The sequence below is a fragment of the Zingiber officinale genome, chromosome 7B (assembly GCF_018446385.1).
Source record: "Zingiber officinale cultivar Zhangliang chromosome 7B, Zo_v1.1, whole genome shotgun sequence".
NCBI classification, from domain to species: Eukaryota; Viridiplantae; Streptophyta; class Magnoliopsida; order Zingiberales; family Zingiberaceae; genus Zingiber; species Zingiber officinale.
In genome coordinates, this window is record NC_055999.1 from 1,199,763 (window position 1) to 1,216,344 (window position 16,582).

At 37.8% G+C, this 16,582-nt stretch overlaps 1 protein-coding gene across 4 annotated transcripts; it reads right to left on the minus strand.

Annotated features, from left to right (window-relative positions):
- Positions 1 to 332: 332 nt before the first annotated feature.
- Positions 333 to 7,131, minus strand: LOC122004928 (protein REVEILLE 6-like). 4 transcript variants are annotated; one of them, XR_006118295.1, is made up of 9 exons: positions 6,792 to 7,131; positions 5,927 to 5,984; positions 5,070 to 5,193; positions 4,831 to 4,992; positions 4,637 to 4,756; positions 4,229 to 4,338; positions 2,355 to 2,414; positions 876 to 1,131; positions 333 to 711 (listed from the first exon to the last, which is right to left on the minus strand). XR_006118295.1 is itself a non-coding variant. In XM_042559790.1 (9 exons), exons 1-8 carry the CDS (start codon positions 7,010 to 7,012, stop codon positions 1,084 to 1,086), a joined length of 903 nt encoding a protein of 300 aa, XP_042415724.1. In that variant the 5' UTR covers positions 7,013 to 7,131; the 3' UTR covers positions 333 to 711; positions 1,048 to 1,083. The 4 variants fall into 4 exon arrangements, 3 of the variants coding, with proteins under 3 accessions (XP_042415724.1, XP_042415725.1, XP_042415722.1); XM_042559790.1 differs by having other exon boundaries at positions 1,048 to 1,131; XM_042559791.1 differs by having other exon boundaries at positions 1,043 to 1,131.
- Between the last annotated feature and the right edge of the window lie 9,451 nt (positions 7,132 to 16,582).

Genomic DNA, 16,582 nt, shown 5'->3' on the forward strand with positions numbered 1-16,582 from the left:
CGATCCGATCTCATGAAAATTTTTCACCAACCAACAGAATAAATCGAGAAACGTGCACAACAACTAACCCAAGAGTTCAACATCTTTTGATTACGCCCCTTATTTAAAAGAAATATTCTTATAAATATATCATAACTAAAAATCGAATAATGATAATTTAACTCTTTTCTATCATAACACCATAATTATTCTCATGATAATTTAACTTTTCTATCATGACATCATAATTCCAAAGACATGATGAGAGAATAATATGCTGCTACACAAAGCCGTGAATAAATGCTGCACCTCGGTCCTCGAATGATAAAAATTCAAAAACGTCACTAGCTTACTTTTTAATAAGTACATTAATATAAATTCTTCATAAATTTATTTTAAAAAAAAAACAAATTTACTAAGACTTTATTACATGATATTTTTGCAATAGATTTTCCATAAAATTCATAGACAGCACGTTTCAAATCCACTAATCATTATTCACATGATACAAATTAAACAAAGTGGTCAAAGACAAAACGCTCGACAGCAAGTGAATTAGAAGGGAGAGTTACACGGGACGTAAGAACCTACGTCCCATCAATCCCGAGATTCATTCCATCGGTCTCTCAAGTGATAAATCTTCATCAATTTACCATCTCAGTTATGTCCACGAAAATACATATACAATTAAACCAGCCCAAAGGGTAGGAGGATGAATGACCAATCACCAATCTGAAAGAATACATTAAATAGATTCATTCGATCTGATACGAAATGTAGTGACATCAGAAAATTTTCAACTAGGTAAACACTACAGCTACGTGACAAAGGCCATGGATCCTCAAGAACTCTAGGCTATTTATTAACCAATCTCAAAGGATAAAACTTATATATACCCCCAAACACTTGAAGACGACGACTCTGCTGTACAAACTCCCATCTCTACGTCGTAAACTAAATTATATTTTTGCAAAAGGCATGAGACTCTTCTGCAGTTGCGGAAGGCAACTGCTCATGTTAGTCTACCAATCAAAAAGTAATAGGAATTTAAAGATATAGTGACCAGGCCTTGCTGCTTCTCTAGCGTTAAAAAAGTTGGCAACGTCATGCAGCATCTTCCATATCACCGCCATATACTGAAAATAGCCTTATCTGCATGGGAAGGCACAAGCTCAGATCTTGATTAAATTTTGAAAATTTGAGCTAAAAATGATAAAAGCTTCAAAATATGATGTTACAAAAGAACATATTCGGATGAAGAATGGCAAGTGTGTATATGTGATCCCAGCATAGTTCTCGGAATTAATTTAAACTGAGGATAGTTTAATAGGATGATAAGTGTGTGATCATCAGTGTTCTTCCTTGACACAAGAAAATGGAATGCAACACCAGTCTTATCTGGAGAATAAAAAGTGCAATACACAGGAAGAGCAAGTAGATGAGCTTAAACGAAAGACGAGGTTAGAGAGCTATAAACGGTATGCACACACGACATTGAATAGCTTCTATTGTGAACGTTCCAATTTGTATCGACGCTTCTGAAATTTCCCAAATACAATAATACTTGTTGACTTAAGTTTCAATGTGTATTGACACTTCTGAGATTCCCTAAATACATATGCAGTCTACTGTATCCTGTCCCTTATGATTGTTTTTAACTAAAAGACACCCCTCACAATTTTTCTTCTAATTTTACCTTTCAATTTCAAAAATCCCTTGGTACCCTCTATATGAGAAAAATAATGAGAGGTGAGGTAAAAACCAATTATTAGGATGTGATTCAGTAAAAATTATATGGAAAAGAAAGAGTGAATGGAGGAGGAAACCAAAGACAACACTGAAGGCAACAACGGCAAAAGGGAAGCAACAATGGAATCTGTCTAGATGGTCCAACGGATAAGATTCCATAGTGAGATAAAATTTCAAGAAAAAAGGACGGGCTTGACCTTAACATCCATTCAACCTCAACATGTGTCCCAAAGCCTATGCAAGTCGAAGACCCATGCACGTCAAAAACAAAAATAAAATGAAAGGTGAAGAATTCACTAATCACCACCAACAAAGTATATGTACATAATCCATTCATAAATTATTATATGTAAATAGCTGATAGATTCAATTGATTAATTTGACACCAAATTATCTACATGCATATCATGTGACACTGATAGAGGAAAGGGCTACTCTGGTGACTGCAACACCAATATGCATGTCTATATGCAAATTATTCCCACTATAGAAGGAATGACTAATATATCCTCAAAATATTCACGAACCTACTAAACAGAATCAAAGAATCACCAGAACAATCAAATCCATCCAACAAACAAAATTTTTTAGGGAATTTAACATTCATTAAAAAAAAACATACTTACAAGATCCTCAAACTCAGGACTAGTCAAATTGAAAGCCAAGTTTTGCATCAAGATCAGCACCTGGTCATTAATGTCAGTAAACACTAGTTCATTCACATGCATAACCACAAATGCAGATAAAAATATTTCTATATTAATGCCCCCATTCCAGGGCCTCAAAATTCAATGAGATCTTATAAAATCTAAGAAAAGAGAAAAGGCAATTCTCTCCAAACAAAAATGTGGGTTTCAAATGTTTTATTAGTAACTGCACAATGTACAATAATAGATCCATTGCCAACTACCGAACATAGCAACCACCAAAAGAAAATGCAAGTTTTGCTTTCAAATTAATAAAACTATGGAATGATAGATGACCTTCATGATTTTGTCTTTATTCCAACAATTTATCCATCTTAAAAGAGATGTCAACCTTAACAAGGAACCAAATGCTCAAAAGAAAGAACTAACTAAATAAACATGTTAAATCTAAGAATAACCTTGATTATTACATGATAACATTTGGAAGTATACATGGGGATTAAGACTACTTAACTCCATATATCACTAAAATAATATAGACTATGTACTTGGACCCGAGTACAAGTATCTGAATCGGGTGTGAATCCAAGTGTCTAAGGAGCTATTCCTCAAAAATTTTATACACAGAGAGTATAAATATCAAGTGCCCACTCAAATTCCGATTATCCGACATAGTAACAGATGGGGTAGCTGAAGAGCCATAAGTATCAAAGACTATAGATAACATGTGCATCAAACTTTCCAATTCTGTTGACCAGATTAACATGTAAGTATACAAAGTTGATAAAGCTTTTCTATTGAAATTCAGAACATCTGTCTCAACATAGACATAATTGTAAATCATGAATAACAATTCTGTAGCTTGAGGAACAAAATTTGACAAAGGTTGTCATTTTGGCTGCTTAACAATTAAATTCAAGCTAGTATTTTTGTCTATCATAATCACTCCCTTTTGATAATGCCATCTAACATATTTGATGGGTGCAATTTAAATTAGACATAGCTAAAATGTTTTCTGTGTTCTGCATTTTTTTTTAATACAATAGTTCATATTGGACTATACTCTCATTCATTAACTATTGTCTTGATATTGTTGCCTCCAAGAGATATTACGCTTTTTAATTCAATAATTAACCTAGCTAATACATATTATAATATTGATTATCATCTCTTCAGAATCCAAATGGTGATATAGCAAAGCACATAATAAAACAAAATCATTTTAACATAATAGACAAAAAAGTGCAGGTAAACATTCTAGAGTACTATTATTACCATTTATATCTATAGGAAAAAAGAAAAATCAAATGAATATATTTTCTATAATATTCTCTGAGTGAGAACGAAGGGAAGCCTTGACACAATGGTAAAGTTGTTGTCATGTGACCTTGAGGTCACGGGTTCAAATAGAGGAAATAACCTCTTGCAATGTGGAGTTTTAGTAAAACTGCGTACAATAGACCCAATGTGGTATGACCCTTCCACATGAACCTGCATTGGAGCTTCATGCACCCTAATGCCTTTTTTAAATTTTTTTTATTCTCTAAGTGAGAACATCCAAATTAACGCAACAGTCAATTATCCTCCAGTGTGATTAGATTTATCTGAATTCATCTTATCAACTGATCACATAAGCATTTTTTTTTCAATTATCAAAGATCAGAAATTTCATGTTCAAGAATAAAAAATTCCATTAATAAGAAATTTTACAATCTATGTAGACTAATTAAACATTGGATTGAGAAATTAATAAACAATAAGACAGATTGCAGAACAGATACATGTTTACCTTATGTCTTGTATTTTAGGTTTGCAAGAAATTTATAAAAAAGGTTAACTTTACTATGACTTACAGTTTCAACATCAATTGGATCCATCATTTTCAATCTTTGCAAATGCCCACTTGTATAAGGATCAAACACACTTCCAAGAAAGCTGTAAACTTGGGCAAAGTCTGGCATAACTGCACAAAACAATAAGAAATAAACAAAGGTAAAAAAGTACACAAAAGTGAACTAAAAGAGACAAACACAGTTTTATGGAAGCAGCAGAAACTCAAGTTGGCAGGCATAACCACAAACTTATCAAGTGATCGACTGTCAACTGTGAGGAGAAATATTATGTCCAAGATTTTAGGCCAAAGAGACTGTAACCAATTTAAAAGTATTGTTGGACTCAAAAATGGGTAGTGATGATTTCTGGTTCTTACAATATCTAGGTAGGCGACTATAATCTGACATGAAGCAGAGGATTGCACTCACCATGAAGAGATGTGACCAAATTTTCCTTGTCAGTTATATCACAAGCTGACCAAACTCTGGAACACTCGACACTGCTATCACTATTGTTTTCCACCAAAACTCCAGCATTTACAATACCATCTGCAAGTTTATCATTTAACAATCAGAAGATGGAAGGACAAAATCACAAGATTGCTGAAGTTAAAGTAGCAAACCTTTTGTCAGATTAGCAGGCTGCATAGTATTTTGAGGCAAAGAAGTAAATGTCATATCTGTGTGGTTCCTCCGAATGGATGAGCTCTCTCTTGTGGAGGAATGGTCTGATTCAAGGGGACATGAGTCACAGAATCGGATTTTGGCTTCAGGTATCTGACAAACTGTTTGTTTACCCCAAAATAAAAGATATATTAGCTTCATCATGCATCAAACAACAAGAACTATGAATAGAGCAGACCATTCTTAGAAGATTTCTGAGGATATGGATGAGTCGCCTTTCGTTTGGGTCGAGGTGGTGGCAGATGTTCATTTGTACCATTCTTCTGAACCTTCAAAAAGTATTTTTGTGCATGGCTCCTAATCTGTTAAAACAATTTACCATATAAACATTTATCAACAGATAGTTACATAAACTATCACGTTCAGGTGTCATTAGTTGAGTATATAACCTATACCTCTATCTTCACTCTCAGCACACTTAACTAGCTGGAATATGTAACAATTACAGGTATGCAAATACCTTGACTTCTGACTTTGGCCCTAGGAACAAGATTATTCTCAATCAGGTAAATGCACAGGTTTTTTATTTAGAGAATCTCAGATCTTGAGTCGAGAAATAGGTTGTGAAACAAGAAATCATGGCGCACAACCAAGGCCACCCTCAGTTGCAAATAATTAACAGGTACACAGTTGAAATTCCAATATCCAGAAAGATCAACAGACCTAGACAAAACTACCCAATTTCCATTGTACAAGAACTACTGTTTCAATTGAGAGAAACCAAAAGATTCCCCTCGATCACTCTTGGGCTTCTAGGGAAAAGGTACAAAAATAAAACCTGAGCCTACTCCTGGGCTTCTTTGGAAAACCCAACACTACAAGGGGAAAAAAAAACTCTAACACAACAACTGCAGGTGCAATGATGATTTGGGTCAATTACTGAACAAAACATACGTCATAAACACATATGATGTACTTTCCATGCAAAAGACGTATACTATATGCTAGTAATGATGCTATTTTGAAAAATATATACATCTATTCAACAATCGAGAATATGCTCTACTAAGGGTTGAAGATGATTTAGGAAATTACCTGGATTACTGTCTTTGACCCCACAAATACTTCTATTTTTTTCCAATCTCGATCAAAACTGTGATCACCAGAAAACTACAAGGTAAGTACTTATATTAAAGATGCATTACTATTTATAGATTAATAGCCCTTTATTATTAATAACCAAGTCTTCGCCACATTCTTATACAGCAAAGCCTCTAGCTGACATAAATAAAATCAACAAGAATAATTTTCTATCCTACTAAACCATCAGCAAATGTAGTGCGCCTAGATAAGGTATAAGTAGAAATCTGATATCAAATTGAATAAAAGACAATTCTTATCAACATAAGACAGCCATATAACAGCCAAAGGTAGAAATCTGAGTGTTGTAAGCTTCGAAATGACTACTCTAACCAATTGTGAAGGGACATTTCGTGAACAATTAAGCAAAAGCGTTTTAGTGAAGTCAACAACGTAACAAAGATTTGACGTGAAATACATAAAGAGGACTCTAAGAAGAAGCTCACAAGCCGAACAACACAAGTTTCAAGACCAAAGCGAGCCACCATCTCCAAAACCTATCGCGAGTTCATCAGTGGTAAGCTAAAACCTCCAGTTCGAGCAATTAGATCAACAGGAAACTACCAAATTCGCAACAGTCCAACAGAGAACTAAAGAACACGCATGCGAGCAATTGAACTGCTTCTACAATATCGGCAGTAAACGAAACTTAAAGGTATTAAAACAACAGGCACAAACCATAGTTTACAACAACGAGCTAGAAGGAAAAATTGAATACATGCTCTCGACGGCATTGACGGCGATAAATTTTACGGAGAACTAGGGCTTCCCACAAAAATCAGCGACGAGATAAAGAAAAGGAGGGGGTAAGGTTTCTCACAGCTGGAGGGCCTCGAGGAACTTGTCGTGATCCTGCTCGGTCCAACTCTGCCTCGACTTTGTGATCGTGTAGGGCTTACGGGTCTTCTTTCCCAGGTCTTCGGATGAAGGCGCTTCACCACCGCTTAGGGACATCGGAGAGCGCCGGTCGATGCAGTAGAGGCCGGCGGCCGCCTCTCTTCCGCCTCCAGCTTCATTTGCGCTGGCCTTAGCGAGCATCATGGAGGGAGATCGCCAAGATGAACAGGAGAGCGTGAGATCGAAGATAAATCGTTCGATTGCCTTCGCGTCTCTTCTTCCCGAATTCGAACTCGTTTCTTTGCAACGAAGACAAAAACGGGTAAATAAATCGTAGTGGCTGACGCTTTGGTTAAGTGGCGACCACCAGTGGGGTGTTTGTTCCCATTGGAAGTTAGAATGGGGTCCCGCACGATATCGACATTGCCGTCCACCATAAGCGGGTGCACGATTGGGGGAAGATTTGAGTATCAGTTAAAACACATAATCTTTGAGGCGGTGAGAGAGTCGTATGGGAACGTTTATGCGCCCGCATATAACAGCTGTACATATTGCAGGCTCGGTGCGGGTGCTTTTGGTGAGGTAAAGGCCAACTTGGCCATTAGCGATCAAAAGTCGGTGACGTGAGTGGGCGAGGGCGTGTCCACAAGTCGACGATGTGGAGCCACTCCTTCGAGAGCTTGTTTGGATCGCACTGCAGAATCACAGGCAGAAGCATCGTCATCGACACGAGTTTGTGGTACAACAAGACATGTCATGTCTTAGACGGATTGACGCAATATTTATATGGGTGTTTGTTTATTGTTCACCTGTGGTAAAATATATCATCTTTTCTATAAAGAATCACTGTATTAGGGGTAACTTACGGACCGGTGTTACTGAATAACTTAGAGGGAATGATATCACGTTTTAGTCAAATAAGATTTTAAAATTAACTCTACGGTGAATGGTGGTAAAAAGTGATTAGATCCTTAGTCCTCTTATCAATTTGTTTTAAGGGAAAGAAAGTAAATTATGGATAATTATTAGCTTTTAAAATGATGATTGACACATGAAGGAAGTATTTATTTTGACTATGTCAAAATTCGAACCTCAAACCTCAGGTGATAATATCTTATGCGCTAACTATTAGATCATTCCGAGAGGATTCATAGTTAGTACTTATATGAATGATTGTTCCAATAAATTTTGAGATCAATTTTCAATGGATGTAAAATATCTCGTTGGATACTTTAACTTCTATGCATTCAAGATGGACAGCTGAAAGATCATCAAGCAAAACAAATGAAACTTGAGTCAAAAAAGGCGAAAAAAAAAACTTTGTTATGCAATAACTCAAACGGGAAGATTATACATTGAAGTGAGTCTCTAGGAGTTGTAGGCCAGTTTGTCAATCAGATAGGTCTTCCTCCCTACTAAACTGATCTATGTCATCTGTGCTATGAAATTTATGTTACTTCTTCTTCTTCAAGGTCATCATCATACACTAAAGAAGTTCCTCTCCTTCTCTTTACACCATCTGGTTTTCCCTGAAAATGAAAATGATTTAAAATTCATGAACTGATTGTCATGGTATTATGTGATGAGCAAACTGTTTGCCAACAAGAGGAATTATTAATGAAAAAGATAATAAATTATAATTTCTGATGATCCAACACAACTCTTTGTGAAGATACTTTTTCTTGGTGTTCTAACTTCACCAAACTGTTGGCCTTGTAAAGGTAGATAATAGCATGACTATTGCCAATGTGCTAGGAATTCAAAATCTATTACTAAAATGCATTTCATCAAGGAATGCAAAACCAACATACATTTTTTCCTGATGTTTCCTCGTATTCATTCAACTCTGCAACTGCACTAGCTGATTTTTGTTGGGATCTTTGAATTGGTGCAATCTAAGAGCGGGTAAAATGACGGTATATTACTGTTTTGGTTGAATCAAGATTAGAGTTAAACTCTATCTCTTTAAGATGAATTTTCCTCGCACACGGTGCTTACGGAACACGATAATCGTCTCCCAAGATACAACGACTTTATCTTGCGATAGCACACTGCAAATCGCAAGACCTCCTAACCAAAGAAGGCTTTTCGAACTCTCCAATGCAAGTATGGAATGCAATGTTTACTTTGCTTGGAAGGAATTGAATGAGTCAAATGAGGATGTGAGGGACTTTATTTATATTAAATGAATGAGTATAAGAACCTCTTGGTTTAATTAGATCTCATCCATCCATTTTGAATTAGATGATGTAGACCGCATCCTTTCCTAAGAGGTACACTACCTCTTCATAAGATGTCACCCTTTAACTATCCAAAAGGTACTTAAATCTTTTAATTTTTCATTTATAATTTCTAACAATCCCCCACATAAATGAAATTAATACATGCATATTATCACCTAAGGAGAGTTCAATCGATAAGTTAATGCATCGGGAGAGGTAGCTTATGGCTTTGAACCTTCCGTAGTGGAATACTATTGAGCATACTATGCTACAGTGAACATGATGTCTTGAACTGCTCAGTTGTTTGTGTATACTAAGACAATAATACTCACATAGAGACTTATTTCACTTACTTTTGGTTCTTATGGTTGATTCCGTTTTGACCATAGATACCATCTTGGATTCACGAGTGTTTTATTGAAACGGCCAATCTTCACATTCACATAGGTGACACTTCTATCAAGAGTTTCCCCCTATACTCCACCTTATAAAGGTATAGAAGTCATTAAAAGCATACGCTTAACCTCACTACATGTGGTAGGATAACACAAGTTCATCCTAGGATTGGGATAGAGATAATATATCTCGTGTGCTATAACACAACTTCCTGTAACTTCGCTGTCCCATTGAACCAAGATCTTGGGAGTTAGTGTTGGGGTTGCAAAGTTGCAAACATAGTCCACATTGAAAACACATGGGAAAGATCATGAGTTTATAAGAGGAAAAGATATCTCCATTGGCATGAGACCTTTTGGGTAGAGCCCAAGAGCAAAACCATGAGGGCTTAAGCCCAAAGTGGACAATATCATACCATTGTGGAGATATCTAAATTCTTTTCGATCCTACAGTTAGCACAACATGATAAAATATGAGTAATAATTAGATCCTGTCTCTCTGAGACTAGGATCTAGTCAAGGTCTTGTTGGAATCCCGTGGTAGTTTTGATGTGATCAACCAAATTAAAGTTAGGTCATGTTGTATTTGACCCTTATATCTAAGTGTGTAGGAGCTTAGGAACACAAGAAATCGAGCAGAAGACGCAGCTAGCGAGAAGGATGGCACGGGAAGGAAGCCAATGAGCTCAGTGCATCCGAGGGACGAGGTGTTGTGGAAAAATACACCGGTGGACTAGAAGGACATGCACGACGTTCCGAGGGACGAGAAGCTGGAGCGAAAGCCTGCTCGAGGAGAAGGTCGAAAAATGGATCTGGGTGAGCCCTATTTCGGATGGTTGCGATCACCCAGGCGATCGGAGCAGCAAAAGAGCGAAAGGAGTTGGAATTGCTGCTGGAGACGCCTTCAATGAACAGTATGAATGTGTCTTCCATGGATGGAAGGCGTATTCGATGAACAGTACTAAGGCGTCTTCCAGCCCTATATAAGGCGCCTTCGACCAGGCTGATTTTAGTCGTTGCCAAAGGATAAAGATTTTGTTAGAATGTATACTAAAAACCTAGTTTTTTTATGAACATTTATTTTGTAATAAGAAGCACATTGGTCAAATGTCTGCATTTAGTTAAATGCAGTTGTCCATTTAATTTATATTGTAGATATCATGGTGTGTGGTGTCATACAGAAGATCATGTTATCGTTCCTTATAAATTATAAATAGTAGCTCACAACCAAGATGGATTGGGACAAACCATTGGAATGATTGTAGTGTAATTTGGTACTAGTTTATCTTGACTATAAAATTACACTAGTACACTATGTGTGTATTGAGCAGGACTATTTGAGGTTGTTCCTTTTATACTGATTACATAAAAGAACATAATCTCTGTTATTATGGATGTGTGTACTCTTAACCCCGATATAATAACAAGCACATATATTAGTATTTATTTCTTTAATTTATCAATGAGTGAGATTTATTCGTTAAATCAATAGACCCGATAAGTTAGAAAATAATATTATTTATATGGTGTATTGTTGATTATAGAAGGAAACTGTGTCCTAGTTATTTAGGTTGATGATGTCCCCTTGAAGAGCTCATAAGAATTGTCATGTAAACCCTGCAGGTGGACTTAGTCCGACATGACAATGAAGTTGAGTGGTACTACTCTTGGAGCTAGATATTAATTAAGTAAGTTGTTAGTAACTTATTTAATTAATGGGCATTCGACTCATTTAATTAATGGGCATTCGATATCTTAAACACAGGGAGACTAATGCACTCATAATAAGAAGGAGTCCATAATGTAATTTAGGATTGGTGCGGTAGTTCAATAATAACTTTTTAGTGGTATGAGTTATTATTGATGAACTTGAGTTGGGTGTTCAGGTCGAACACAGGAAGCTCAAGTTCATCGGGAGACCAAAACCAATTCCTCCTCTCGGTCCCTATTGTAACATCTTAATTAAAAGCCTTTTTATCCACCCGAAGGCCAACTTCTCACCCAAGCTAGGGGCCGGTCACATCCTTGCTTGGTGCCCAAGCAAGGGGCTGACCATAGCATGATAGAAAAGGAGATTTTATTTAAAATTAAATTTTGATAAAATCTTTCCTTTTTTGAAGTCATCCACATGTTTTAAAAGAGAGTTTTAAATTTTAAAATCTTTCCTTTTATAGCTATCTACAAAGGCTTAAAAAGAGAGATTTTAATTTTGTTAAAATCTTTCCTCATTTGTAGTGTTTAAAAGAGATATTTTAATTTTGATAAAACTTTCCTTTTTAACCATATTTTAAAAGAAAAATTTTAATTTTAATCTTTCCTTTTTTTGTAGTCATCTACAATGTTTAAAAGAGAGATTAATTTTAAAACTTTCCATTTGTAACCATCACAATATGAAATTTAAAAGAGAGATTTTAATTGTTATAAAAATTTTCTTTTTTGTCATGACCAAGGATTATAAAAGAGAGGTAGATGGTGCCTTATGGGGTAACACACAACCTAAGTCTCCTCTTCTATTCCTTGGTGGCCGACCCTTCTTCTCCCTTTCTTCCTTGAGGTCGACGGCACCTATCCTCATCCTTGGTGGCCGGTTGTGTGGTGGAGAAGAAGAAGAAGAAGAAGGCCTCTTCACCTTGTTTTCTTCCTTAGGGTCGGTGGCACATCAAGTGACATCTTCTTGTGGTCAGTTGCTTGGAGAGGAAGAAGAAGAGTAGGAAGTTTCCTATTTTGGTTTCCTTTGGTGGCCGAATTTCTTGGAGGAAGAAGAAGTTGTTTGGGGTGGATTTCTTCTTGGTAGGTTGTCTCCCACACGACGCAAGAGAAGGAGAGGAATACAACAGAAGATCAAGAGGTCTTTTAGTTACAAAGAAAGGTATAACTAATTAATTGTTTCCGCTTCAAATTAATTAGTTTATGTTCTTTGTATGGATCCTGAAATACCAACACAAGAGGCTAGCGATTTCGTGTTTTATTTTTGTGTTTCGGTTTAGTGTTTTGATCTTGTGCTTCTATCGAGGTCTCTGTAATTAAACCTAGGTGATCTGGCGGTATGGACGCGGGACCCCCTTTGAGGGGAGTCAATGACACGTAGAGGCCAAAAGTCAAGGGCAGTACGAGGTTCGGCCGATCGAATAAGGGTCGGGTCAACCGGCCGAACGGGTCAGAACAGAATCAAAGACAACCCGACGGGGAGTCGGGTCTCCGACGCTCATGGTGACGGCCGAGCGGGCTACTGGCTTGGCCAAGGCATAAAAACAGCAATGCTGTGAACAGTCTCAGCCGAGCCGAGCACGCGACCGGGAGTCCTCTCGGTCGAACCGATAATGTGCTTGCCGAGCGGGTGGGCGCTCGGCGCGGGTAAAAGGGGACAAGGGCAAGGGGACATTGGGGAACATCTTCTGACAATAGGCATGTTCAACGATCAAACCATACGCAAAATCTTACGACAGAAGGTTCTGCTGTCCCATCAGAGAGGTTCTCGGACTGTAGCAGTATGGTGTTAGGCATGCTCCTCTGGTAAGCCCATGCTACGGTATGGTAAAGGACACGTGTACGCCTCGGTAGGTGTGCATAAGCCTCCCCACAGCTCTATATAAGAGCCCTTAGACTTCGACGGAGGTACACGCATTCTCTGATATTCGAAGCCACCTCTGTATTTTCCTCTTGCCTGACTTGAGCGTCGGAGGGTCGTCGCCGGGAACCCCTTCCCGGCCCGACTTCCTTGCAGGTTCGCCGAAGATCGGTGCAGCTGGTTGGAGATAGAGGAGAGCGCCACGTCCCCAGCGTCCGTCGACTCAGCGTTCGGACAGGATCACTAGGGTTACTGTAAGAAGTTTAAATATCCAATTTCTTTGAAATACTTTGTCTAGGAAGTGGTGGATGATCTCATACCCAAGAAGGTCAAGTGTCTCATCATGTTTAACCTGGAAGTCAATCCTTGAAATAGATGTTTAATCAACTTCTGTAACATGGGATGAATTTGGATTAATAATGTTAAGTATCGTTTGCAATCCAAGTTTTAACTACTGAAGAACACATGAGTTGAACTTGAAATAAAAATGTTAAGTTCTATTTCCAATTCAAGTTCAACTCATGAGGAACACATAGGTTGTTAATCCAGGATGATGAAAAGCTCCACTAACAGAATCTCCTTTACTATAGGCGGAGAAGCCTTTTTACACTTAGAATGCTCACTTTAGTTGCTAGGAATTGATTACAAGTTGGATGCTTGAGTTGTTTTAAATTCCTAGCTCCAGGGGCCTTTAAATAGCCTCTGGAAATTTGATCTTGAAGGTCCAAGACGCCTCCAAAGGTTCAGCGGATAAAACTTTATCCGCTGCGCAAACGGTCTATTTGACCAGGCTTAAGGCGCCTTCATCAGCCTTGAAGGCGCCTTCAAGACAGCTTGAAGGCGCCTTGAGCTGTTTTATCCAACTCAGCTTCTTTTCCAGCTCTTTTACGTTGGCTTTCTTCAGCTTCCGACGCTCCGTTCTTTTGGGTGATTTCGGCCAACCGAAATAGGGCTCACCCGAACCTAATTTCCGGCATTCTCCTCGAGCAGCCTTTCGTCCCGGCTTAACGCCCCTCGAACGCCGTGCATGCTCTTCACGCCCACCGGAGTACTCTTCCGCAGCTCTCTCGTCCTTCGGACGCACCGAGCCCGTCGACTCCCTTCCCGTGCCGTCCTTCTCGCTAGCTACGTCTTCCGCTCGACTTCTTGCGCTCCTAAGCTCCTGCACACTCAGACACAGGGATCAAACACAAAGCAGGACCTAACCAACTTGGTTGATCACATCAAAACTACCACGGGGTCTAACAATCTCCCCCTTTTTGATGTGCATCAACCCAAGTTCATGTTAGGGTTAAAATAGACATAAATAGTAATTTTAAAGGAAATTACTAAACTAACATATTTAAGCATAAATTTGCAATAAATAAACTTGCAACACAGTTTAGAAAAAAAATATTAAAATTTTTAATTTTTAATTTTCCGAACTCCCCCTAAATTTGTACCTTTCTCTCCCCCTTTGATCACAGCAAAAATAGGGTACCAATAAGAGAATATTAAGCAAATTATTAAGGTAGAAAAAATTCTGAGCAAAAATGAATTTTTAGAAAAAAAAATTCTAAGTTAAATTGAATTTTCAGAGAAAAAAATTTTCTAAGCAAAAATGAATTTTTAGAATTAAAAAAAAATATTCTAAGTCAAATGAAGTTATTTAGAATTTCTCCAGGAAAAAATTTCTCACTAAAATAAAAAATTTCTAAGTTAGAATTTTCAAGAAAAATTTCTAAGTAAAAAAAAATGATTGATAAACTTTCAAAGCATTATTTAATTTTTGTTTTTAATGTTTTTTCAGAAAATTAATTAAACATTTTCTTTCAATATTTTAGCTTCCAAGTCGTGGCGAGGCACTAAGCCTTCTTGGTTATTGGAGCAACAACCACTTCCTTAGACAAAGCTTCTATAAAGAATTTCAATGTTTAATTTTCTCACTGTAAGCTTTTAACTAAAAGAGAAATTTAAACTAGCAGAGATTTTGGAATCCAATAAAGGTTCCTTCCTACAGGGTTAGTCAAAAATTTAGGGGGTACATAATACTTGGGCACTTTTCTAAGTTGACTCTGATGGTTTCTAATGTACCAATTTAATCTACCATAAATCCTTAGTTTTGATTTTGGAAAATGATTTAAGCATGCAGCAGATTTCAATTTTTCAATTTCTGATTTAAATTTATCTAAGATATTATTTAATTCAGCATTTTCTTTTTCTAATTGATCTAATTCTTTGGACAGAGACTTGATAAATTTAAAAGACTGAGTCGGGGTTAGATTGCGTACCTTACTTACCTGATCTGATGACGCTCCCCCTTGACTGCTGCTTTCTTCTTATGATGTTCCTCCCCTTTATCGATGCTCATCTCTGAGCTAGATGTTTCTTCTAGCTGATGGTTGGCTATCAGTGTTATTCCCGAGAATTCTTCGACTTCTGATTCGGAGGATGAGTCTGACCAAGTGGCTTTCAGGTTCTTGTGCTTGGAGGATTCTGATTTCTTGAACTTGGTCTTTGCCTTCTCCTTTTGCTTGCTCTTCAATTTCGGGCAGTCATCCTTGATGTGTCCTTCTTCGTTGCAGTTGTAGCAATGAATCGTTATTCTTTTTCTCTCATGCCTCTGCGATCTAAATTTGTTAGATTTAAAAAATTTATTGAAGCGTCTTACCAGTAGTGTCGCTTCTGATTCGTCGACCGAGGCTTCGGAGTCAGAACTGTTCACTTTTGCCTTTAAGGCAATGTTCTGATTGGTCTTCTCTACTCCTTTGGGCTCTGAAACTCGAGATTCGTGAAGTTCAAAAGTGGAAAACAATTGCTCTAAAGTACTTACCTCGAAGTCCTTAGAGATGTAATACGCATCTACTAAGGAGGCCCATTCGGGAGTTCTCGAGAAGACGTTGAGCGCGTACTGGATTGAGTACCGGTTCGTTACTTCTTCTCCAAGGTTGTTGAGTTGAGTAATCAGCTCTTTGATCCTCGCTTGGAGTTGCGCTATCTTCTCACCTTGGTTCATTTGAAGGTTCGTCAACTGGGTCTGGAGGATGTCGCGCCTTGCTAGCTTTGCTTCGGAGGTACCTTCGCGAAGCTCCAGGAATTTTTCCTAGAGATCTTTCGCGGAGTCGTAGCTTCCGATCCGATTTACCTCCTGAGGCGGCAGAACGCTGAGTAGGTGGAACTTAGCCTTTCCGTTGGCGACGAAGTCTGCTTGCTCCTTTTTCGTCCAGGTATTTTCCTCCTTATCTTTCGGAGCTGCATAGCCATATTTCATTATTAAAAGAATGTCAAATTCGGTTTTAAAAATACCTCCATTTTGCGCTTCCATGTGGTGAAGTTTCCGTCGAACTTCGGGGGATGGATGTTCGCTCCGACCATCGTCTTGATCGTAGTGCTTCAGTTGGCGGTTAGTCCTTCTGAGGTGATCAGACTCTGATACCACTTATAGATGCAGCGGAGGCCGGCAAGAGGGGGGTGAATTGCTGAAAACAAAAATAAAATATACCCTCCTCGGATTTCAACTCAATAAATAACAACTATACAAATAAAACAGGAAAGTAAAGTAAAACAGAATTTAACCTGGTTACAACCAAGGAGGTTGTTAATTTAGGGC